The 24,004-nt window shown below is 41.5% G+C and overlaps 2 protein-coding genes and 1 pseudogene across 2 annotated transcripts; all 3 read left to right on the plus strand.

The window, feature by feature from the left end:
• The first annotated feature begins 853 nt into the window (after nt 1-853).
• LOC103510788 (F-actin-monooxygenase Mical) lies at nt 854-23,935 on the plus strand. Its single transcript, XM_026824743.1, has 10 exons — nt 854-1,010; nt 1,814-1,918; nt 2,372-2,624; nt 12,856-13,091; nt 13,584-13,706; nt 15,710-15,893; nt 16,222-16,328; nt 20,871-21,012; nt 21,389-21,553; nt 22,371-23,935. Exons 1-10 carry the CDS (start codon nt 906-908, stop codon nt 23,933-23,935), a joined length of 2,985 nt encoding a protein of 994 aa, XP_026680544.1. The 5' UTR covers nt 854-905.
• On the plus strand, nt 5,732-8,857 carry LOC113468088 (F-actin-monooxygenase MICAL2-like). Its single transcript, XM_026824748.1, has 4 exons — nt 5,732-5,975; nt 6,419-6,520; nt 7,652-7,907; nt 8,574-8,857. Exons 1-4 carry the CDS (start codon nt 5,790-5,792, stop codon nt 8,840-8,842), a joined length of 813 nt encoding a protein of 270 aa, XP_026680549.1. The 5' UTR covers nt 5,732-5,789; the 3' UTR covers nt 8,843-8,857.
• Nucleotides 22,201-22,313, plus strand: LOC113468089 (annotated as a pseudogene).
• Nucleotides 23,936-24,004: the final 69 nt, after the last annotated feature.

Here is a 24,004-nt window from a genome sequence, read left to right on the forward strand (position 1 = left end):
CAATAAGGATTACAAACATTATGGCCTCGAAAACAACTAGGGAAATAAATATTTTTATTCATGTATCTATAATCTTAGATAGGTACCTAATCATTTTGCTGATTATTGTTGAATGTTTTTGAAAGGATGTTAGTATCTAATAATTGGAAATTAAATTATACAATCCCACATATGTACCTAATGTTTCAGTTAAAAAAAAAGTTCAATTTCAATATTCGGCCTTACCGTGTACAGAAGGGTTAATCGTGTAATCTAATTTAAAATACATCTCGTTTGAAACTAGCTCGTATATTTTTTTAACCACAAACTTACGACATGTACATTGTACCTACTAAGGATAGAGAAATATGATGAACATACTCGGGTCTAAATTCCCCCGTCATTTGGACGAGTGCAATTTAATCCCACTTAAACTTGTAGTAGAGGACTTCTTGTTTACTCTTTCATTTGGGACAAGAACTGCGTTTACTCATAGAAAAAAAAACAATGTAAACCAAAAAATCTGGTAAAATATATCTCTTGTTCTTCTCTTGAATTTGCCTTATTATTTTTTACTCAACTTCCAATCAACTGCTGTAGATATAGTAGTCATAAATAAGCCTAGTATGCAGGAGGTCCAGCTTTAAATCCCGGTGTGGCTGGTCCATAAAAGATAATGCGAGATTTGGCTCTTTTTTTTTCATTATTATAATGCGCGCTTTTGGCTTTTTTTTCATTTTATTAAGTGGACAACTAACTGGTTTATCCACAACGACGACAAAATCGCTGAATTAATTGACTTTCATTTTCTAGCTTTTTTCTTTATTATATGTCAATAAATACTTTCTCCGGTTTCATTATTCCCACACTACAATTTGCCTCACTTGGAGTTTGCCGTCAATCATTACGGACAGAGTGATGTGGCCATGTTTGATTTCACGTCCATGTACGCCGCGGAAAACGCGTGCCGATTTCTCGAACGAAACGGACATAAGCTTCTCATGACGCTTGTGGGAGATAGCTTGCTTGAGGTAAAAAAAAGAGCTCGAATTTTATTGCCAAAGGTTAAAAAAAGAATAAAAATAAAAAAATAGTTATAAAATAAACACGTTCGAAGAGATAAGAAAGACAGGATAGAAGAAAGCCAGCCATTCCGAGAACGAACCTTATCCGTTCAGGATAAAATCCGCCCCGGGTGGGAATCGAACCCGGAGGTAAAAAGAAGAGCTCGAATTTTATTGCCGGAGGTTAAAAAAAGAATAAAAATAAATAAATAGTTATAAAATAAACACGTTCGAAGAGATAAGAAAGACAGAATAGAAGAAAGCCAGCCATTCCGAGAACGAACCTTATCCGTTCAGGATAAAATCCGCCCCGGGTGGGAATCGAACCCGCAGCCTAGCTCTTACAGGGCAGATGCGCTACTCTCCAAGCTAACTAGGCTGGCTGTTAGTCAAGTTTTAATTAATTAATCTGACAATCATGCAATATTTGTTGTCGATATTACGTTATTTCATCATCACTCAAGCAGCCCTTTATTTATTGTACCTAGCTTGTATCTTACTTGTATTTTTTTTACACACTTACGTAAGCTCTTCCACCCAACCACTGATTTCTAAAATATCCTTTTGTCTTACTTATTTCAGCCGTTCTGGCCTACTGGGTCTGGCTGTGCCCGAGGGTTCCTCAGTTCCATGGATGCGTGCTGGGCAATACGAAGCTGGAATTTATTGTACCTAGCTTGTATCTTACTTGTATTTTTTTTACACACTTACGTAAGCTCTTCCACCCAACCAGTGATTTCTAAAATATCCTTTTGTCTTGCTTATTTCAGCCGTTCTGGCCTACTGGGTCTGGCTGTGCCCGAGGGTTCCTCAGTTCCATGGATGCGTGCTGGGCAATACGAAGCTGGGCCGCTGGCATTCTTAATCCTATCGAGGTATTTATAACGTAACATACAGGTTTCTCCTTAAGTTTGTCGTACGACTTTTGAAACACCCTGTATATTGAGAGATCCGTTTCGTATTAACCTCGCTGGTGTAGTGTTTGGTATGAGTAGCGTCATCGGCTATTTAAACCCTGTCAGCGACCTGATTAGATTTTTTGTGACTATTCGGAGTAGTTATCACGGTGGATCGGATGTGGGGATTGGTGGTTAAAATTTATTTCTTTATCGTATGTTAAATATGACATGTGACTAAGGGTGTCTCAGCTTGGGCTATTTGAAGTTGGGCTGCTGACATTTGAGAGTCCTATACTAAGAACGCCCGAAAATAATTTTACTTTCTAAATTACCTTAGACGGCTTAGACCGTCACAAATTACCTTACATTGTCACCAATTACCTTACATTCACCTTCTAAAGTACCTCACACATACCCACTTTCCCGCAGGTTCTAGCCGAACGGGAATCGATCTACCGTATCCTGGGCCAGACAACGCCGGAAAATCTTCACCGGGACCACGCCTCTTACAGTCTAGATCCGACTACCCGCTATCCCAATCTGAATCAACGCACGGTATTACCGGTACAAGTGAAGGGGCTGTACGATACAGACGATCCGAGTACCCTGGAGTTGTATCTCAAAGCTCCCTCTACCTTGCTGGCACCCGGGGCAGACCAGCCGAAGAAACGGCGCCGACGAGGTATGTACTGCACATTGCTTAGGCTAAAATTTGCGATTTGTTTTTTTTTTTTATTATTTTTTTTACCCAAAATACCATTTAGACATTTGGTGTAGTTTTGACTTACTAAGCAGGCAGCTATGTACATTTGTGGGTATCTGATGCAAGTGGCAATGAGACAGTTTCGCCAGTTATAGCTATTAACTCTTGTCTGCGCAAAACATCAAAACAATCTTGGTGAACATGAAGTTAAGAGACCACAACAGTGCAATAGTCCTAAATAAAAATATACGCGGCACACAAGGGATCAAGAAGAGACCGCCTTAACATAATAAAAGACCAAAAACCCGGGGGTAAATAAACCCTTATTCCTAAATTCTCCTTCTTCCTTTCCTCCTCCTCTCCTTTCTATTTCAGACCTCCTCCATTCACCACGACGCGGTCTCCGCCAATCAGAATCCTCCATTCGCGCCATCACCTCCCCTCCCCTCTCCCTCTCCTGCTCCCTGGACTCCCTCCATGTGTGTTCTTCCCCCCCTCCTCACTCAAACCGTCCTTCGCTTTCCCCTAACTTTGTCCCTTCCCCTATCCCCCTTCATCGTCATCAGTGTAAATTTCCCTCCAATCAGTATAAATTTCCCTCAAATGGATATAAATATCCTTCCAGTCAGTGCAAATCTCCCTCCAATCAGTGTAAAGCTCCCTTCAATCGGTGTAAATCTCCCTTCAATCGGTGTAAATTTCCCTTCCCTCAGTGCAAATATCCCTCCAATCAGAGCAAATCTCCCATTCGCGACTTGTTTGCGGTATTCGCGACTTGTTCGCGGTATTCGCAAGTCGTAAGCGGTATTCGCAATGTGTTCGCGGTATCCGCGGTTAGTTCGCGGTATTCGCGACTTGTTTGCGGTATTCGCGACTTGTTTGCGGTATTAGCAATTTTGTTCCCGGTATTCACGATCGATTTCTCGTGAAAAGTTACATAGGAAAGACTCCTTGGTAATGGTAAATACTCCAATGGGGACTCTTGTTATCTTATAGATTATGTTGAAATATTTGGAGATATTACAGAGAAGAGAGAGGGAACAGAGGACCTTCCAGTCTGAAATCAGAAAAGAGAATGAGCTCTGACAAAAATATAGGTCTAAAGAAACCTCCCCTTGACCCCCTACTACCAAAATAAGTGTAGGGGGTCAGGGGAAATGTAGGGTGTTGAGGAGAGGGTTCTCCTACATTTTGACCATTGGTTTTGGAGATATTAGTTGCATTGTCTTCTTTTAAGTTATTCACAGTTGGTTCTAGGTATCCGCGGTTAGTTCGCGGTATTCGCAATGTGTTCGCGGTATTCGCAATGTGTTCGCGTTATTCGCAATGTGTTCGCGGTATTCGCAAGTCGTTCGCGGTATCCGCGGTTAGTTCGCGTTACAAATATGGACCACTCCTATTCATTTTGCTCAATGTGGGTTTCATCAAACAAGCATCATATCCTATGTCCATTATGTACTTTGGTACTTGTAATAAGTGAGTATAAAAATCTTGTAAACAGAGATCAAGTAAGAGATGATTTGAGTTAAAGTTCTACTTAATCATATCAAGTTTGAAGCGAAATACAATACAAGTAATTGGGCAATAACGAGAAAGTTGTTCACTTAGCCCTCGCTAGCATAGGCAAACTTTGCTTGGACATGACAATAATTGCCCGATTATCAGATTACTATAACTTGTACCGGAACTAAATCCAATAAGGATTACAAACATTATGGCCTCGAAAACAACTAGGGAAATATTTATTTTTATTCATGTCACCTTGCTTGGACATGACAATAATTGCCCGATTATCAGATTACTATAACTTCTACCGGAACTAAATCCAATAAGGATTACAAACATTATGGCCTCGAAAACAACTAGGGAAATATTTATTTTTATTCATGTATCTATAGTTTTAGATAGGTACCTAATCATTTTGCTGATTATTGTTGAATGTTTTTGAAAGGATGTTAGTATGTAATAATTGGAAATTAAATTATACAATCCCACATATGTACCTAATGTTTCAGTTAAAAAAAAGTTCAATTTCAATATTCAGCCTTACCGTGTACAGAAGGGTTAATCGTGTAATTTAATTTAAAATACATCTCGTTTGAAACTAGCTCGTATATTTTTTTAACCACAAACTTACGACATGTACCTACTAAGGATATTCATGTATCTATAATCTTAGATAGGTACCTAATAATTTTGCTGATTATTGTTGAATGTTTTTGAAAGGATGTTAATATCTAATAATTGGAAATTAAATTATACAATCCCACATATGTACATAATGTTTCAGTTAAAAAAAAAAATTCAATTTCAATATTCAGCCTTACCGTGTACAGAAGGGTTAATAGTGTAATTTAATTTAAAATACATCTCGTTTGAAACTAGCTCGTATATTTTTTTAACCACAAACTTACGACATGTACCTACTAAGGATAGAAAAATATGATGAACATACTCGGGTCTAAATTCCCCCGTCATTTGGACGAGTGCAATTTAATCCCACTTAAACTTGTATTAGAGGACTTCTTGTTTACTCTTTCATTTGGGACAAGAACTGCGTTTACTCATAGAAAAAAAGAAAAAAAAAAAAAAAATGTAAACCAAAAAATCTGGCAAAATATATCTCTTGTTCTTCTCTTGAATTTGCCTTATTATTTTTTACTCAACTTCCAATCAACTGCTGTAGATAGTAGTCATAAATAAGCCTAGTATGCAGGAGGCCCAGTTTTAAATCCCGGTGTGACTGGTCCATAAAAGATAATGCGAGATTTGGCTCTTTTTTTCATTATTATAATGCGCGCTTTTGGCTTTTTTTTTCATTATATTAAGTGGACAACTAACTGGTTTATCCACCACGACGACAAAGTCGCTGAATTAATTGACTTTCATTTTCTAGCTTTTTATTTATTTTGGGAGGTAATAAAATAGCCAAGACGGCCAGCCGCGCAGATTTTTTTTTTACCTCTATAAAATGGCTTCAAAAATGCTCCAAATATTCTTACCTATAAAAATGCCCATGTGATTCTCTTATCTTTAAAAATGCTCCAAATATTCTTACTCCTAAAAATGCTCATGTGATTTTCTTACCTCTAAAAAGTACTCTTGATTTTCTGTCCTCAGGAGCTCCAGGGTCGATAGATCAGCATGAATCACCCTCATGCCCGGGGGGCCAAGTCCCCGGTGCCCCCGGAAATCGCCCTGGCTAACGATGTGTTTGACCAGTTCTGCAGTGCGGCTGCCATGAAAACTATCCTGGGACACTACCGCCATCTGTGCGAACTGCTCTCCATTAAACCCACCAACTTCCCGCATTTCTATCCCAAGTTGAAGGTGAGATAGAAACGAATTTTACGATAATTACGTCCGATCTTACCACACAGAGTTTTCAGTTAATTCAGAGTTCAAGAAATACTGGCCTGTGTAAGTCAAACGGGTGACGTCACAAAAAACCCTTGACACTGTGTTAACTCTCAGTGGTAAGATCAGCCATCAGTACCTACCCAAAGTTAAAGATAGGACTATTAAGAATCCCCAAAGGTGGGGACAGAGACAGATTTACGCATAGCCCAAACTTAGGATCATGATTCAAAGATTGGAAAAAAATATCGAGAAAAAGCCTGAGAATTTTGCAAGCCAGGAAGCCTTCGAATTTGACCCCGTCTCTTATCTGGATAGTCCACAGAAGCTACATACTCGTGTATGACAAAACCTTAGAATTTAGCACGCCCGAAAAACTAATGTACACATTGGTATTTGTTGCTCTATTCTTTCAGTCCAAGCTCAAATCATGGAAAGCCCAAGCATTGTGGAACAAATTCGACAAACGAGCTAGTCATAAGTGTTACAATAGAGGCAAAGCATGTTCTAACAATCGAGTAAGTCCAAACCACATTTCAACTTTTATTGAACAATTAAAGAGACGAAATGTCCTACTAAATGGTAAAACCTTTAGATCGACGTCCTACTAAATGGTCGATTGCGATTTTAACTTCATTAATGTCGTGATAACCACTAAAGTTATGACATTCTTGGTAATTAAATCATAGACCAGAACCCTTGAACGGTAACCACAAGGCAAGGTGTAGATCGACATGTCCTACTAAATGGTCGATTGCGATTTTAACTTCTTTAATGTCGTGATAACCACTAAAGTTATGACATTCTTGGTAAATGTCCTACTAAATGGTCGATTGCGATTTTAACTTCTTTAATGTCGTGATAACCACTAAAGTTATGACATTCTTGGTAAATCCTTTAGATCGACATGTCCTACTAAATGGTCGATTGCGATTTTAACTTCTTTAATATCGTGATAACCACTAAAGTTATGACATTCTTGGTAATTGAATCATAGGCCAGAACCCTTGAACGGTAACCACAAGGCAAGGTTGGTGTCCAACTTTCTTGTAAAGATGTAAAGTGACCAACCACTGTAAAAGACATTGGGACCACACTTTTGAAATTATTCAGCATTTTAAACTTTGGATTCAGATATAATCAGATAGGTTCATGTTTTAGTTCTTCATCTTTTTCAAGTGGTGGACCACTCACGTCAAACGTAACTCTTTGCGAACCACTTGACTGTGTATATATATCTAGTCAGCAGCCATTACAAAGTGGTCATTGCATTTGTCTTGAGATCGTAGGTTAAAAACTATTGATTTAGATGGTAAACCAGGATATTTTACGGGGACCAAATTATTCAGCATTTTAAACTTTGAATTCAGATATACATAATCAGATAGGTTCATGTTTTAGTTCTTCATCTTTTTAAAGTGGTGGACCACTAATGTCAAACCTAACTCTTTGCGAACCACTTGACTATGTATATATATCTAGTCAGCTCCCATTACAAAGTGGTCATTGCATTTGTCTTGAGATCGTAGGTTAAAAACTATTGATTTAGATGGTAAACCAGGATATTTTACGGGGACCTCCTTGACAAAAGGGCTCCTTTTGAATCTGATGTAAATCTAGCTTGTTAATAAATCTCTTTCCCCCCTCAGGTGCTGATCATAGGGGCAGGTCCATGCGGTTTGAGGGCCGCCATCGAAGCTCAACTTCTCGGTGCCAAAGTCGTGGTTTTGGAGAAACGCGACCGCTTCTCTCGGAACAACGTCCTTCATTTGTGGCCATTTGTGATTCACGATTTGAAATCCCTCGGGGCAAAGAAATTTTTCGGCAAATTCTGTGCCGGGTCCATCGATCACATTAGCATACGACAGCTCCAGTGTATTCTTATGAAAGTAGCTTTAATATTAGGTGAGTGTGCCTACTGCCTACTTGGTCTCAGAAGCTCACTGTAGCTCGTCATCCTCTGAGGCCTTACAGCTTAGAAAGACTCCCTTCCCCCTCAGTAGGGCGCAACAAAGGAAAGACTTGAAATTCGATTCACTTTGACTAAGGCCAGTCACTTACTATCAGATAGACCTGATCATTTCCGCCTGTCAGGTCTACCTGGGTTGGGGAGTCTTTCTTAGCTGTTACTTACCCATTCAGCCGTACCTGTCAGGTCTACTAGATAGCCCTAAGCTGGCCTGAGAAGCGCGGTATGGTCTCAGAAGTTCACTGTAGCTCATCATCCTCTGAGGCCTAAAGTAACAGCTAAGAAAGACTCCCCTCCCCCCCAGTAGGGCGCAACAAAGGAAAGACTTGAAATTCGATTTGACTAAGTAACCAGTCACTCACTATCAGATAGACCTGATCATTTCCGCCTGTCAGGTCTACCTGGGGAGGGGAGTCTTTCTTAGCTGTTACTTACCCATTCAGCCGTACCTGTCAGGTCTACTAGATAGCCCTAAGCTGGCCTGAGAAGCGCGGTAGCGCTCATCGTCACCAAGTCAAAATTCGGAAGTTACTTAATGAACTGATATTGATAGACAAATCTTTGACAACCTTTTGATTTCTTCTTTCTCGGTTCATTTTCAGGCGTAGAAATTCACGAAGGTGTCGGGTTCGAGTCCCTACTACCTCCTCCTAGTAATCAGGACGAAGAGAAGATTGGCTGGAGAGCCGTAGTCAGTCCGCCCGACCATCCTGTGTCCCAGTATGAGTTCAATGTTCTAGTGGGAGCTGACGGCAAGCGAAACACTCTGGAGGGATTTAAAAGGTTCGTATTGATCTGCCTTTGTGGTGGAGTGATTAAGAGTCTCGACTCTCTATTCAAAATTTCTCTCAGAGATTTAGATCTTTGGTGACCCCGAATGCAGCAAAGGTCCTTTGTCTGAAGTAATACAAATTTTCATCAGTACATATTTGGAAATATCACAGAGAGGAGAGAGGGAACAGAGAACCTTCCAGTCTGAAATCAGAAGAGAGAATGAGCTCTGACAAAAATTTAGGTCTAAAGAAACCTCTCCTTGACCCCCTACTACCAAAATAAGTGTAGGGGGTCAGGGGAAATGAAGGGGGTTGAGGAGAGGGTTCTCCTACATTTTGACCATTGGTTTTGGAGATATAAGTTGCATTGTCTTCTTTTAAGTTATTCACAGTTGGTTCTAGGTATCCGCGGTTTGTTCGCGGTATTCGCAATGTGTTAGCGGTTTGTTCGCGGTATTCGCAATGTGTTCGCGTTATTCGCAATGTGTTCGCGTTATTCGCAATGTGTTCGCGGTATTCGCAAGTCGTTCGCGGTATCCGCGGTTAGTTCGCCTCCCTCTACGTTGCTGGCACCCGGGGCAGACCAGCCGAAGAAACGGCGTCGACGAGGTATGTACTGCACATTGCTTAGGCTAAAATTTGCGAGTTGTTTTTTTTTTTTTGTGGTAGCTTTGACTTACTAAGCAGGCAGCTATGTACATTTGTGGGTATCTGATGCAAGTGGCAATGAGACAGCTTCGCCAGTTATAGCTATTAACTCTTGTCTGCGCAAAACATCAAAACAATCTTGGCGAACATGAAGTTAAGAGACCACAACAGTGCAATAGTCCTTAATAAAAATATACGCGACACACGAGGGATCAAGAAGAGACCGCCTTAACATAATAAAAGACCAAAAACCCGGGGGTAAATAAACCCTTGTTCCTAAATTCTCCTTCTTCCTTTCCTCCTCCTCTCCTTTCTATTTCAGACCTCCTCCATTCACCACGACGCGGTCTCCGCCAATCAGAATCCTCCATTCGCGCCATCACCTCCCCTCCCCTCTCCCTCTCCTGCTCCCTGGACTCCCTCCATGTGTGTTCTTCCCCCCCTCCTCACTCAAACCGTCCTTCGCTTTCCCCTAACTTTGTCCCTTCCCCTATCCCCCTTCATCGTCATCAGTGTAAATTTCCCTCCAATCAGTATAAATTTCCCTCAAATAGATATAAATATCCTTCCAGTCAGTGCAAATCTCCCTCCAATCAGTGTAAATGTCCCTTCAATCGGTGTAAATCTCCCTTCAATCGGTGTAAATTTCCCTTCCCTCAGTGCAAATATCCCTCCAATCAGAGCAAATCTCCCTCAAATCAGTATAAATCTCCCTCAAATCAGTGTAAATTTCCCTCAAATCAGTGTAAATTTCCCTCAAATCAGTGTAAATTTCCCTCAAATCAGTGTAAATTTCCCTCAAATCAGTGTAAATTTCCCTCAAATCAGTGTAAATTTCCCTCAAATCAGTGTAAATTTCCCTCAAATCAGTGTAAATTTCCCTCAAATCAGTGTAAATTTCCCTCAAATCAGTGTAAATTTCCCTCAAATCAGTGTAAATTTCCCTCAAATCAGTGTAAATTTCCCTCAAATCAGTGTAAATTTCCCTCAAATCAGTGTAAATTTCCCTCAAATCAGTGTAAATTTCCCTCAAATCAGTGTAAATTTCCCTCAAATCAGTGTAAATTTCCCTCAAATCAGTGTGATCCTTCCTCGTTCTCCCCTTCCCTCAACGTTCCAGTTTCTTTTTCTTCCCACTTAAATCGGGCCGCCCCTCCCTCCCCTCAAAAAGATTTGTCCTCGAAAAGATTTGGACCTTCCCTCTCCCCTTGCTTCGATTCTTCCCCTCTCTCGCCTCATCTCGAGGAACCTTCGGTGTCTCACGATGCTTCTACTCCTCTCGCTTTCGATGACCATTCGCCCTCTCCTCCCGGAAATGATTCGCCCTCCCCTCTCTCGCTTTACCAGAGGCCTCCTCTCTGCCCTTATCACGAATCGAAGCCCTCCCCTCCCTACGGGCCAAGCTCTTCCCCTATTTATCTTCTCGACTACGATTCTCCCCCTCTCGGCGACGAATCTTCCCCTCTCTTCAACGAATCTTCCCCCTCCCCTCATTCGTCGCGTCTTGTCCGAGCAATGAACACGACGAAGAAAAGCTCCTTCGAACGGATTCTTCATCAGTTCAAAAACCGTTCGTCCGGTTTGGAGACGACCAGAGCCTCCCGGATTCGAAACATCCTGAGCCGCCGATCTTGTCGCGTCGAGGTGAAAAGTTTGGCGCTCAACTTTCAGCACGAGCCGACCACTGGGAGGGGAATGAATCGGGAGAGGGCTTGTGGAAATACCGCGCACGTACGGAACAAAGGAAAAGAGCGGGAATTTGCGCGGAAAAATAGGAAAAGTGGGAATAAATCCGTACGGAAAACGGGGAAGGAACGAGAAACTGTACGGAAAAGTGGAAGTACGAACAAATTTGTACGGAAAGGTAAAAGATATACGAACAAATCGGTACGAAATAGTGGAAGTCCGATGAAAGCTGTACGGAGTAGTGACAATGAATCGCCCGATCGGATTTATGTACGGAATAGCAGAGACCGTAGTAATTCCCAAGATAGCACTGAGAATAGGCGGGGTAGCTCCAGTATGCTTTCCAATACCTGTGATGATAACAACAATCCAGCCTGTGTAGATACGAATACAGGCTGTAACAGGTGGAGGAATGATAATCTTGACTTAGATACAGAGTGTAACAGATCGACGAGTCACTTGGACAAAAGTGCTGATCAGGATTTGGAAGACTTTGACCAATCAGGGCCGAGTCTAGATGACTCTCAAGTGATGAAGTCCAGATGTAAACAACTCTCTGTGGTGAAACCCCAATACAAGAAATTGCATGTAAACAAATCCTATTGTAAACAATTCCCGCGTTCCCAATACAGGTCGTATGTGACCAAAAGCAAACGTAAAGCACTGAGTCCCCAGAGAGTTCAATCCTATGCAACCCCATCCCAATACTTCACCAGTCAATCCACGCAAGACAAATCCTCGAATGCCCTCTCCGACTTATCGACCACTGCAGTAAGTAGCGACCTGAGCTTCCATCGGCGCTTTCGAAACTGTTCATCGTTCCAAGTATCGAGTACATCACAGGAATTCTACTCACTAAGTAGTGAAGGGAACATATCACAGGAATTATGCTCGCTAAGCATCCAAGCAGGGAAAATGTCACAGGAATTCAGCCCAACTAGTCAAGCAGGCAACTCATCCCAGGAATTATGCTCGTTGAAAAGTCTGATCAAGAAATTCGAGTCACTATCAGCAGGAGGGGGAAGGGGGTCTGTGGGAAACGTGCTGCTGCATTCGGACAATCCCGGAAGTTTTCCGGAAACCTACAAAGATATTGAGGGATCTGATGACAGTGAAATGTCGGACACTAGTGACAAAGTGGAGGTTGAAAAAGTCATTAAGTGTCGGAAGTCGCACAAGTTTATGAACTTGGCGTTGTTTTTGAATCCCAACACTGGTGTTCCGAATCGGGAGGGGAAAACTCCGGAAAGGGCTGCTTTCTATGTTTGATTAAAGCGAAAGTCAATACATGGATGATATGTGAGAAATTGTCCGGGAAAATGTTGAGAAAGCTTGAATGAAGAACATAACTAGTTGTAATGTTTTATCAATGAAAAAAACTGAATGCCCTGATGTACCACTTGAAATGTGTTGGTAAGTTGATAATGAATCAGTTAGTTGTTAGTTAGAGTTTAGAGCTCTCGTAAATAAAAATCATAGGTAGTTTGTTTTGTGGTCATTTGTTCTGCTTTTAAAAAGGTACATTCCCATATATCATTAATCTTTTTACATTACATTGCTAATAATGCCAATGTCGTCATTGCTAAATAACGGCATTACCATCAATTTGTTTAATCTGAGAGTTAAACTTAAACCGAGTTTAAACTCATTTTGTGGCCTGACCATGAACAAACCATTTCTCCTCCACAGACCCTCAAGTGCATCCGGACATTCTCCTGTTCTGGCTCAAGCAACAGGTCACCCTCTCGACCATGAACAAACCATTTCTCCTCCACAGACCCTCAAGTTCATCCGGACATTCTCCTGTTCTGGCTCAAGCAACAGGTCACCCTCTACGACACGGTTCACATTACGGATCTCACCTCGTCTTTTAAGGACGGCCTAGCGCTGTGTGCCATCATACATCGCTACAGGCCTGACCTTATCGATTTCTACTCGCTCAAATCCGAAGAAGTCAGAGAGAACAATCAGCGAGCCTTCGATATTCTCGAGAAAGAGCTGGGAATACCGCCGGTGAGTTTATGAGTGGATGAGTAAAATGGAGTTTATGAATCTATGAGTAAAATGGAGTTTATGAATGAATGAGTAAAATGATTGATGAGAATTAGTGATGAAAAAACGAGTCAATAACAGTGTCCATTTAGCATTTACTCGAGTGATGGACAATCAGTAAGCTTTTGATAGTCTTGAGAAAGAGTATCTTCATTTTGAGGGACATTTGTAAGATCCTATGAACAATTTATGATAAAAATCTCAACCTATTTCTCATTGCTTTGAATTTCTTGAATGAGTAAAATGATTGATGAGAACCAGTGATGAAAGAACGAGTCAATAACAATGTCCATTTAGCATTTACTCGAGTGATGGACAATCAATCAGTAAGCTTTTGATAGTCTTGAGAAAGAGTATCTTCATTTTGAGGGACATTTGTAAGATCCTATGAATAATTTATGATAAAAATCTCAACCTATTTCTCATTGCTTTGAATTTCTTCTTTTTCCTCAGGTAATGACAGGGCAGGAAATGGAGGAGACAGACCTACCAGATCAGGTCCTAATGGAATCCTATCTGTCTCAAATCTACGAGACTTTCCGACGAGAAATACCTCATATACAACATCCTAGACTGGTGAGTAAACCAAGTATAAATTAATGTGTAAAGATTTACCGTTTGATTCATTACAATTTCCGTGGGTATTAGAGTAATATTAAGTGCCTCTTAAGGTATCGAATGCTTTTTGGAAGTCAATTCGTATTCTTTCTTGATGAATCCAATAAAAATATGTCGCCACTGTTGCTAATATTTTGAAATATAAATACAATACTCAATTAATTATCCTCAAGAACTTCAAAATCCAAGCACAAAACCGAAAAAAAAATGGAACTTTGCTGGAAAAACCTCTGGTGTACACTGTACAGTGTTGTTGTTTACAAATCCGAAAATTGACCATTAAGTATTTTTTTCCCTAGCATCCCAATATTTTGTTACAGTGTTTAGTCCTAAAAAAAGAGCTTTGTGTACCCTTAATTTACTCGTATCTATCTTCGTCAGTTTGTGAAAATTACCAAGTCAATTTTGAAGTGCGTACAATCAGCTTTTTAAGTGGTGGTCATTAACAGGAGTAGGCTAGGCAAGCATAGTATTTGTACAGATTGACATTGAAGTGGTAACTAACGTACGCAAGTCTAGGCTTGGGTTAGAAATTTGTTGTGGATTTTTTACCCTCTTCCAAGCTTAGCTTAGCTTGTACCTGTTCATAACCTCTCACCCAAGCTGTTTTTAGCGTAGTAAAACAGACAAATTACACGCAAAACCGTCGCGTCAGTTAGAAATTTGTTGTGGATTTTTTACCCTCTTCCAAGCCTAGCTTAGCTTGTACCTGTTCATAACCTCTCACCCAAGCTGTTTTTAGCGTAGTAAAACAGACAAATTACACGCAAAACCGTCGCGTCAGGACTTTAAAGACTTTAAACTCTCTTCAATCGCTTGTTCGTTTCCAGGTTTCGATGAGGCCGCCGCTTCCAAGTACGCCCAAATAGATCAAAGTCTGAAACAGCTGGAGCGGAAGATAAAGGAGGGCAGTGTATTGGAACAGGGGCGGAACAAAGTGTCGGCAATGGCGGCTCAGCTGGTCACCAAAACACAAGGAGATGCCGCCGACAATAAGCCGCCCGTCAAAGTCGTAAGTCGATGAGCTTCATTTCTATTTCTTTAAATTTTTTTAATATTTTCAATTTGATTTTAATGTAACATATCTGTTTGAGTAGTATGGCAACCCCAGGGTGTCTACCGGACTGGAAAACCGGGAAAAGTCAGGAAATTTCATGGAGACTGGAAAAGTCAGGGGATTTTATTTTTCCATTTTGGTAGACACCCTGCAACCCAGACTCTGGGCAGCTCATCAATAAATTATTGATTGTTTCTCTCTATTTCTCCTTTTTCCTCTTTTTCCTCGCCTTTTCGTACGTAAATAGGGTTGCTGTTTCTTGTCAATCCCCTTCAAGCAGCCCAATTATGTACTTCATTTCTTGGTGTATTTTTCTCACTCGAATATTGATTCACACAATTCTTCTACCTTTGCTTCGACCTCCCTCGCCCTTTTCTCCCCCTTACTGCTTAGGAGTAGTATGGCAATCCAGACTCTGGGCAGCTCATCAATAAATTATTGATTATTTCTATCTATTTCTCCTTTTTCCTCGCCTTTTCGTACGTAAATAGGGTCGGTGTTTCTTGTCAATCCCCTCCAAGCAGCCCAATTGTGTACTTCATTTCTTGATGTATTTTTCTCACTCGAATATTGATTCACACAATTCTTCTACCTTTGTGCTTCGACCTCCCTCACCCTTTTCTCCCCCTTATTGCTTAGTAAATTAATAAAGCTCTGAGGGATAGATGTTAGTGTTTTTTTTTTTTTTTATCAAATGTGTCCAACGAACCGAACAGAACGTTCCTAGGTTGACATTTTTTTTCTTTCATTGCAGGGCTCGAAGCCCGTACATTTGAGCTTCATTGTCGATGAGCTTCATTTCTATTTCTTTAATTTTTTTTTTTAATATTTTCAATTTGATTTTAATGTAACATGTCTGTTTGAGTAGTATGTATCTATCTATTGTGACCGGTCATTTTTTCAGCCGGAAGAGGAAATCCTCGCCGAAGAGCCGGAACGCCGGGATCACCTCCTGGAGAAAGTCAAATCCATGCATCGTCTCACTTCCAACGAGCGCTCGATTCTCTCTCGCCTCACATCCCCCACGCCTAACCGTCTGGTATCCCCTGCCCCGCCTACACGGAAGCGGCATAGCTCTGGACTGCAAGGTTCGAAGTTATATTTATTTCATGCTTCAATACATTGGATTGAGCCAGCCTAGTTAGCTTGATTGGTAGTGCGTCTGCCCTGTAACCGCTAGGCCGCGGGTTCGATTCTCGCCCGAGGCGCATTTTATCCTGAACGGATAATCTGCGTTCTCGGAACGGCTGGCTTTCTCCTATCCTGTCTTGCTTTTCTCTTCGATTTCAGAACGTTAAGACCTTGGCAGTTAAAGCTCCCTCTGTCAAGTGCAAAGGAAATGATATAAAGTATAAAGCAAACATAATTAGAAATCCGGTTAAATAATAAAGATTTACGTTTGTTTCTATGTTTAAGGTTCGGGGGATAAGCGGTGTGCCTTGTCACCGCTGGATAACACAAGTAACAGCTCGCTGAGTCGCAAGACTAGGAAACGGCGCAGCGGTGCTTTGCCGGGCACTGTGGTGAGTTCCTTCATTATTTTTATTATTATTATTATTGCAAACAAAAGATATTAATTACGAGTAGATAGGGGTGAAATAATGTAGATAAACATAAGTCTTTAGGAAATATACGGAGAAATTTTTAGGCATTTCTAATTTTCCAGGCGAAGAAATAGATTCTATTTTCTGGTTTCTTTGAATCAAACTCAGGCCACTCATAATTAATTTTCCGAGTTATACCCTTGTTGGGGACTGCCAGTCAGAGTGGCAGTGAGCTGTGTCATTTCTGTAACAAGCGGGTGTACCTTATGGAGCGGATGAATGCAGAGGGCAGATATTTCCATCGTGGCTGTTTCCGATGCGAGTACTGCTCCATCAATCTACGCCTGGGTAAGTTCAATGCCATACATCGTACAGCGGTAATCTATATTTTATAAAGAACCTCTCTGCAAAGTTTGATTGCCTTGGACCGAAAACCAAAGTCCTGAGAAGAGTGAATTATAATTGACTCTGAATGTTGTTTCCCCCAGGTAACTATGCTTTCGACCGTGAGGGTAAGTTTGGGCATCGCTTCTTCTGCACGCAACACTTTGGTCTCCCTGGCACCATGAAAATGCGGGCACGACGGAAAAACGAAGACCTGCGCCCCACCCCTCCTCATCCGAGTACCCCACCACCTAGTACTTTGAGAACCCCTGAGACTAAACCAGACTATACTCTACCGCCTCCTGTACCTAAGACACCGGAGATGGTGAGTGTAGGGGTTAAGGTTTACCAAGTTGAGGTAACTTGGGGTTAAAAATAGTTAAACAGTTCAAACAAACTAAAATACCGTTTTGGGAAATAATAGTTAACTTGAGGTAATTTTATATTGACATTTTCCCCCCTTGATGATCTTAATCTACTCGTACTTTAAGTGACTAGAAAAATCCATATTTAGGCTTGGATCGAACCCGCTACTTGGATACCAGCAATTGCGTTGTAGGAAATAGTTGGAAGCCGATCTCTGTGACTTTGAGGTTAAGAGCACTAACCCTCATCCCCGACGTCCTGGGTTCGAATCCTGGGCAACTCTTTCCGAATCACTTGTCTGTATTTTATCACAGAGCTTGGATCGAACCCGCTACTTGGATACCAGCAATTGCGTTGTAGGAAATAGTTGGGAGCCCATCTCTGTGACTTTGTGGTTAAGAGCACTAACCCTCATCCCCGACGTCCTGGGTTCGAATCCTGGGCAACTCTTTCCGAATCACTTGTCTGTATTTTATCACAGTAAAAATATTTGATTTAATCAAATACCTCATACCCCTCTCTCTCTCTTTTCCTCCACAGGCTGCCCTAGTGAAGGAAGAGCAGAGTGAGAGAGACGGAACACCGGAGAGGATAGAGATAGAAGTAGACGGAGATGAGGTGCCTTCTGTGATGGATGAGGATGAGTGGACAGATAGAAACTTCGGAGCTTCGTGTGCTGAGAATAGTGGAGACTCCAGTGAAGAGAGGTAAGCTCAAATTAGTGGGAATCTGGTGTAGACTTCAAGACATCAGCGTCTCCTAAGAAGCCAGAAATGGGCGTCAAAATTAAAGGTCGACCTTCTTTGTTATCTTCTTAGACCGGACACTCACTATCACGATGGTGTGTGTGCTTGGAGGAAACTTTTAAACTTTTGAAGCTTTCCGCCGATTGGTTGATTTATCGGTATTATCAACCTAGCTGGGGACCTTAAATAGGGAGTAGACCAGCTTAGTCTGACTGGGGGACTTAAAACAGGGAGTATACCAGCCTGAATTGCCCTTGCTAAAGAAATAGCCAAGGTTGAGTGTAAAGGGCATCCACTCGTAAAATTTGTAGCCAAAACCAAATGTCAGCCCAAATCAATCACCCTAGTTAGGGCTGATTGAGAGGCTGACGGGAAACGCCGACCCCGTCTGTACACGGGAAAAAGGCGAAGAATAAGAAGAAGACTTTATTTAATGTACATATCCATAGGTAAGTGTACACCTCTTGAATGAAGGGAGTATACCAGCCTGAATTGCCCTTCCTAAAGAAATAGCAAAGGTTGAGTGTGAAGGGCATCCACTCGTAAAATTTGTAGCCAAAACCAAACGCCGACTCCGTCTGTACACGGGAAAAAGGCGAAGAATAAGAAGAAGACTTTATTTAATGTACATATCCATAGGTAAGTGTACACCTCTTGAATGATTAGAGATGTAGGTAATCTTCAAAGGTTTAATGTCCCTTATAATGTTTGATTTCAGAAGACGAAGAAAGTACAGCCACGGAAGGAGAAGAAGAAATCAAGGCGCGCGAAATGAGGAAACAAGAAGTCTGCCTGCAGGTGCCTGACAGAGTCCTGCCCACAGACTCGGATATGAGTGAGGCTGATCAGATAAAGAGAACTGCTCTTATTCTCTCTTCCTCCCGCTTGTCCACAGGCAAAATTGAAAAGACTGACTGGAACGTGAAGGAGATAGAGAAGAAGATAGGTTCATCGTTAATTTCTTGTTCATATGTGTGGTAAATTGCCTGTTTACATCTTGATCGTTACGTGTTTCTATCCCCCCCTGTGTTAACAGAACTCCAGAAATATCAATAATGCCTTTAATATTTTCCCGCCTAACTACCTGTAGTAGTGTAGTTTGTATCCAAAGCATTGATCCAAACTTAATTACTTCGAGTGACATTTGTGTTTGTTACTGTTGGAACTTTTTTTTAGACAAAGTCTAACCCAGAACTCACGGATCAAGTCAACATCATCGCAAAATATTGGGACGCGATGAGGAAAATGATCACACACACACACTAACTCAATCAATAACAGAAATATTTTCCCGCCTAACTACCTGTAGTAGTGTAGTTTGTATCCAAAGCATTGATCTAAACTTAATTACTTCGAGTGATATTTGTGTTTGTTAGGAACTTTTTTTTTTAGACAAAGTCTAACCCAGAACTCACGGATCAAGTCAACATCATCGCAAAATATTGGGACGCGATGAGGAAAATGACCTAATTGTCAATTCCCAGCATTTGATACCAACCACTTTAATCTACCATTGTTTTTTTTCCCCTCCCAATTTACTCCATCTTCTGGTTAGAAGTCCAACGTTTGGGCTCTTCTTCTATCATGTAAGTGCGCTTTGCCAAGTTCCTTTAGCAAATTACTTTTTCCAATAATAGTTTTGTTTTCTAAAGATCCATAACTATTACTTCTTCTAAAGTTCCTCAACTATCATTTTTCTAACTATGTATTTGTTTTCTATCTTATCCCCAGGAAAGGGAGGTGCGCGCGCATTCAGGAATCAAAACAGGAGGTTTGGATGAGGACATTTCTGGACGGGTTCGAAACTTTTGAAGCTTTCCGCCGATTGGTTGATTTATCGGTATTATTAACCTAGCTGGGGACCTTAAACAGGGAGTAGACCAGCTTAGTTCCGAGTTATACCCTTGTTTGTCAATATTGTGGCATACATGAATTAGTCGCTTTTGATACCTCCTCTGGTCGCTCTCAGGGCTGAGTGAGATGTAAAAATACCTTTTTCAATTATACCCTTGTTTGTCACTATTGTGGCATACATGAATTAGTCGCTTTTGATACCTCCTCTGGTCGCTCTCAGGGCTGAGTGAGATGTAAAAATACCTTTTTCAATTCTAAGTAGGTATTTTTGTCCACTTGGATTTGACTTTTCCTTCATTTAACCTAAACATATAAACATACCTTTGTCAAATTAAAATATCATTTGAACCGAACATACCATGTATCAAGGCGGCTCGCAAGGACAGTATTGAACAGATTGAGCGGAATCGCGAGGAGCGTCTGTCCAAGCAGCGGTCGCAACGGGAACGCGACACCCGTCAGTTTGTCAAAAGCATGCAAATGTTGGCCGCCTACAGTCGCCCCGAACCGGGCGAGTCACTTGGGTCGACCAATGTGGACGAAGACTACGGGATATTCATGTACCGACAGACCGCGCTGACACCCGTCAGTTTGTCAAAAGCATGCAAATGTTGGCTGCCTACAGTCGCCCCGAACCGGGCGAGTCACTTGGGTCGACCAATGTGGACGAAGACTACGGGATATTCATGTACCGACAGACCGCGCCTGATTTCAACTTTAATATTTTCCCGCCTAACTACCTGTAGTAGTGTAGTTTGTATCCAAAGCATTGATCCAAACTTAATTACTTCGAGTGACATTTGTGTTTGTTACTGTTGGAACTTTTTTTTAGACAAAGTCTAACCCAGAACTCACGGATCAAGTCAACATCATCGCAAAATATTGGGACGCGATGAGGAAAATGACCTAATTGTCAATTCCCAGCATTTGATACCAACCACTTTAATCTACCATTGTTTTTTTTCCCCTCCCAATTTACTCCATCTTCTGGTTAGAAGTCCAACGTTTGGGCTCTTCTTCTATCATGTAAGTGCGCTTTGCCAAGTTCCTTTAGCAAATTACTTTTTCCAATAATAGTTTTGTTTTCTAAAGATCCATAACTATTACTTCTTCTAAAGTTCCTCAACTATCATTTTTCTAACTATGTATTTGTCTTCTATCTTATCCCCAGGAAAGGGAGGTGCGCGCGCATTCAGGAATCAAAACAGGAGGTTTGGATGAGGACATTTCTGGACGGGTTCGAAATTTGGAGGAGAAATTCCGGGGAGGTGTCTCGCCGGGAAGGAAACCCAAAGACTTGTATCGAGCTATAGGTGAGTTTTATAAATCTAAAACTATTTGTAATAAAGCTGAGAGCTTCTTCACAATTTTTGTGGATATCAGAGCATTACTAAGAGACTCTACGTCTTAACTATCTGTCACCTCTCTAAATTTTCTTTCTACTCTGGTAATATCGCCATTAGTCGCTACTCGATTTAAACTAGGTAATCAATAAATCAATTGTCCTCACTAGGCTGTTCGAGGGACAGAACGACTAGGAGGAGTTGACTCAATAAAGAGTTCTTTGGAAGCAAGGGGTCTGGTTGGCACGGGATTCACATATCCCTCATATACCATCGGAGTGAGTGAGTGAGGCTGATCAGATAAAAAGAACTGCTCTTATTCTCTCTTCCTCCCGCTTGTCCACAGGCAAAATTGAAAAGACTGACTGGAACGTGAAGGAGATAGAGAAGAAGATTGAAGAGAACAAATATGGCAAGAGTACGAAACCTCACTCGGAACGGGTACCCAAGTGGAGTAAACAGCAGTTTGAAGACAAGTTCTCGGCAGTCGAACGGAAACTTCGTAAGAAAGGTAAGTAAAACTTTTGAAATTATTTGAGAAAGAAGAATTTTTCTGTAACTAAAACGCCAAGTTTGTATGCTAAAATTAAACCTTTCCAAGAAACCAGCAAAATTATTAAAACCTTGCTGCCCTGAATCTTCAGTAAAATGCGGATGACGCCGATAAGTAGGAAAAGGCTAGAAAGAAGAATTTTATTTCCGAAAGTAAAACCTTGCTGCCCTGAATCTTCAGTAAAATGCGGATGACGCCGATAAGTAGGAAAAGGCTAGAAAGAAGAATTTTATTTCCGAAAAAAGCAGATCTCCATCACTTTTTTCACGGAGATATGAAATGATAGATGGTCTCAAATTTTTCTCACACACTGTATACAACCTCTCCTCGCCTCGTAACTCCAATGACCTTGAGATTGAAACTGGTTCTGTGTGCTCCCCTTCTATATGCAACATTGAATATTTATATACGGTATTCTTTCCATCAATGACCTTGAGATTGAAACTGGTTCTGTGTGCTCCCCTACTCTATGTAACATTGAATATTTATATACGGTATTCTTTCCATCTCCTTTCGCCAACGTTCATATCACGTTGAATACACCAGTTCTCGTCCGATCACTGAAGTTAAGCAACGTTGAGCGTGGATAGTACTTGGCCCCTTTCGCCAACGTTCATATCACGTTGAATACACCAGTTCGATCACTGAAGTTAAGCAACGTTGAGCGTGGATAGTACTTGGATGGGTGACCGCTTGGGAACACCACGTAACGTTGGCGAGTCCCTCTCACCTGACTCCAATGTGAACGCTAATCTATTGAGTTCCGACTACTCAGACACCTCCCGTCCAGTCACACCAAACCTGCCTGTAGTTAACGGCAAGATCCTGGTATCTATCAAACCCAAACGACGCTCCAAGTCACGATCCAGAACCCCGGAGGTCAATGGAGACCAAACACCTAACGAGCAAGTGAAAGTACGCCGCAAATCACGATCTAAAACACCTGACCTTCACAATGATCCTGTGTGTGATAAAGACAATGAGGCTGTGAGTGCAGGAGGTGACCCGCCCGGGGAACCAGAGCTGCAAAAGGCGAAGCGCTCGAAAAGTCGATCGCAAACACCGGATAATTCCCTCATGAGTCATACAAGTGATACACCGAAGCGTGATAGGAGATTTAAGCGATTACTAAACCGATCCGAAACCCCTGATATTACTCTGAATGATAGTGAGGAGTCTTTGCTAGATGATACGAAATCCTTTCAAGCGAGATGTACGACTATACACAAGTGTCCGAGTATTAAGTCTAGGAGGAAGAGTGTACCACAGGGAGTTGAAGATATACCATCACGACGTAGGTCTAGGAGTAAATCGCACTCGAGACACAAGGATAAGACAGACCAAAGCAAAGATAGGAATGAGAGTGAGAAATCAAATGCTACTGATGAAGCAGGAGTGAAAATCGTCAAATCAAAGTTAAGAGAAGTCGAAGATGTGATCTCCGAAAAGCTACCTGCCTCTGGTAAATCTGTGATAACTAACAAACCGGACGCCAATAATAATTCCCTCGCCACATCAGGACAAATGAGAAGTCGTGCCATGTCCCAAAGTAAACCCACCTCCCCTCTGTCTTCACCACCTTTGGTGAAGAAAGCGTCCCAAAGTAAACCAGTCTCGCCCATATCCTCGCCACCAGTGCTGAAGAAATCCATACTGAAATGTACCGACAGCACGCCGGCTAGTCCAATGTTCGATAGGAAGCAGCGACAAACAGGCCCGGCCCAGGTCAACCCAATATTCGATATCAATCTACTACAGACCAAATATTTCTCCGCGAGTACACAAGATCTGTCGAGTAAACCAAAGCCAGCCCCCACAGCACGTGCGAGGTCCGTGTTTTTCGGCGACCTAAAACCCGATAGTCACCCAGACAGCGGGGGAAAAGATAATAAAATAGTCGACAAGCAACAGTTGGTCACTCAGTATTTATCCAATGACACGAAAACATCGCGAGAAAATCTGTCTCATAGGGAGGCGACAAGCGACGGGAAAACTTGGGACAAGAAGAAACTGATCAGTCAGTATTTGGGATTAAAAACGAAAAATTCGGACACGAAAAGCGATAAAAACGGCGAAACGAAAGATAAAAACACATTCGTTAATAGAAACCCAAGTAAGAATGGTTACTCTAGTGATAAAACAAATGGTCAAGATGAAAAAGTTAATTCAGAGTCCAAATCGGAGCGGTACATTCCTCCTCGTAAGTTTATCATAAGTGATGCTGGGCAGCCTGAAGCACCGGCGAGAAATAAGAAGAAGACATCGAGAGAAAGTTCCAAAGTAGACAACGCGAAAGAAGTGAAGCGACAGAATTCGAATAAGGAATGCATTGTTATGTAGGACTTGCATCATGGTTCTTTCAAGCTCCAAGTTTTCCAAGAAAAATATTCATGACTTCTATAATTTTGT

The sequence above is a fragment of the Diaphorina citri genome, unplaced genomic scaffold, assembly GCF_000475195.1.
Source record: "Diaphorina citri unplaced genomic scaffold, Diaci psyllid genome assembly version 1.1 scaffold642, whole genome shotgun sequence".
NCBI classification, from domain to species: domain Eukaryota; kingdom Metazoa; phylum Arthropoda; class Insecta; order Hemiptera; family Psyllidae; genus Diaphorina; species Diaphorina citri.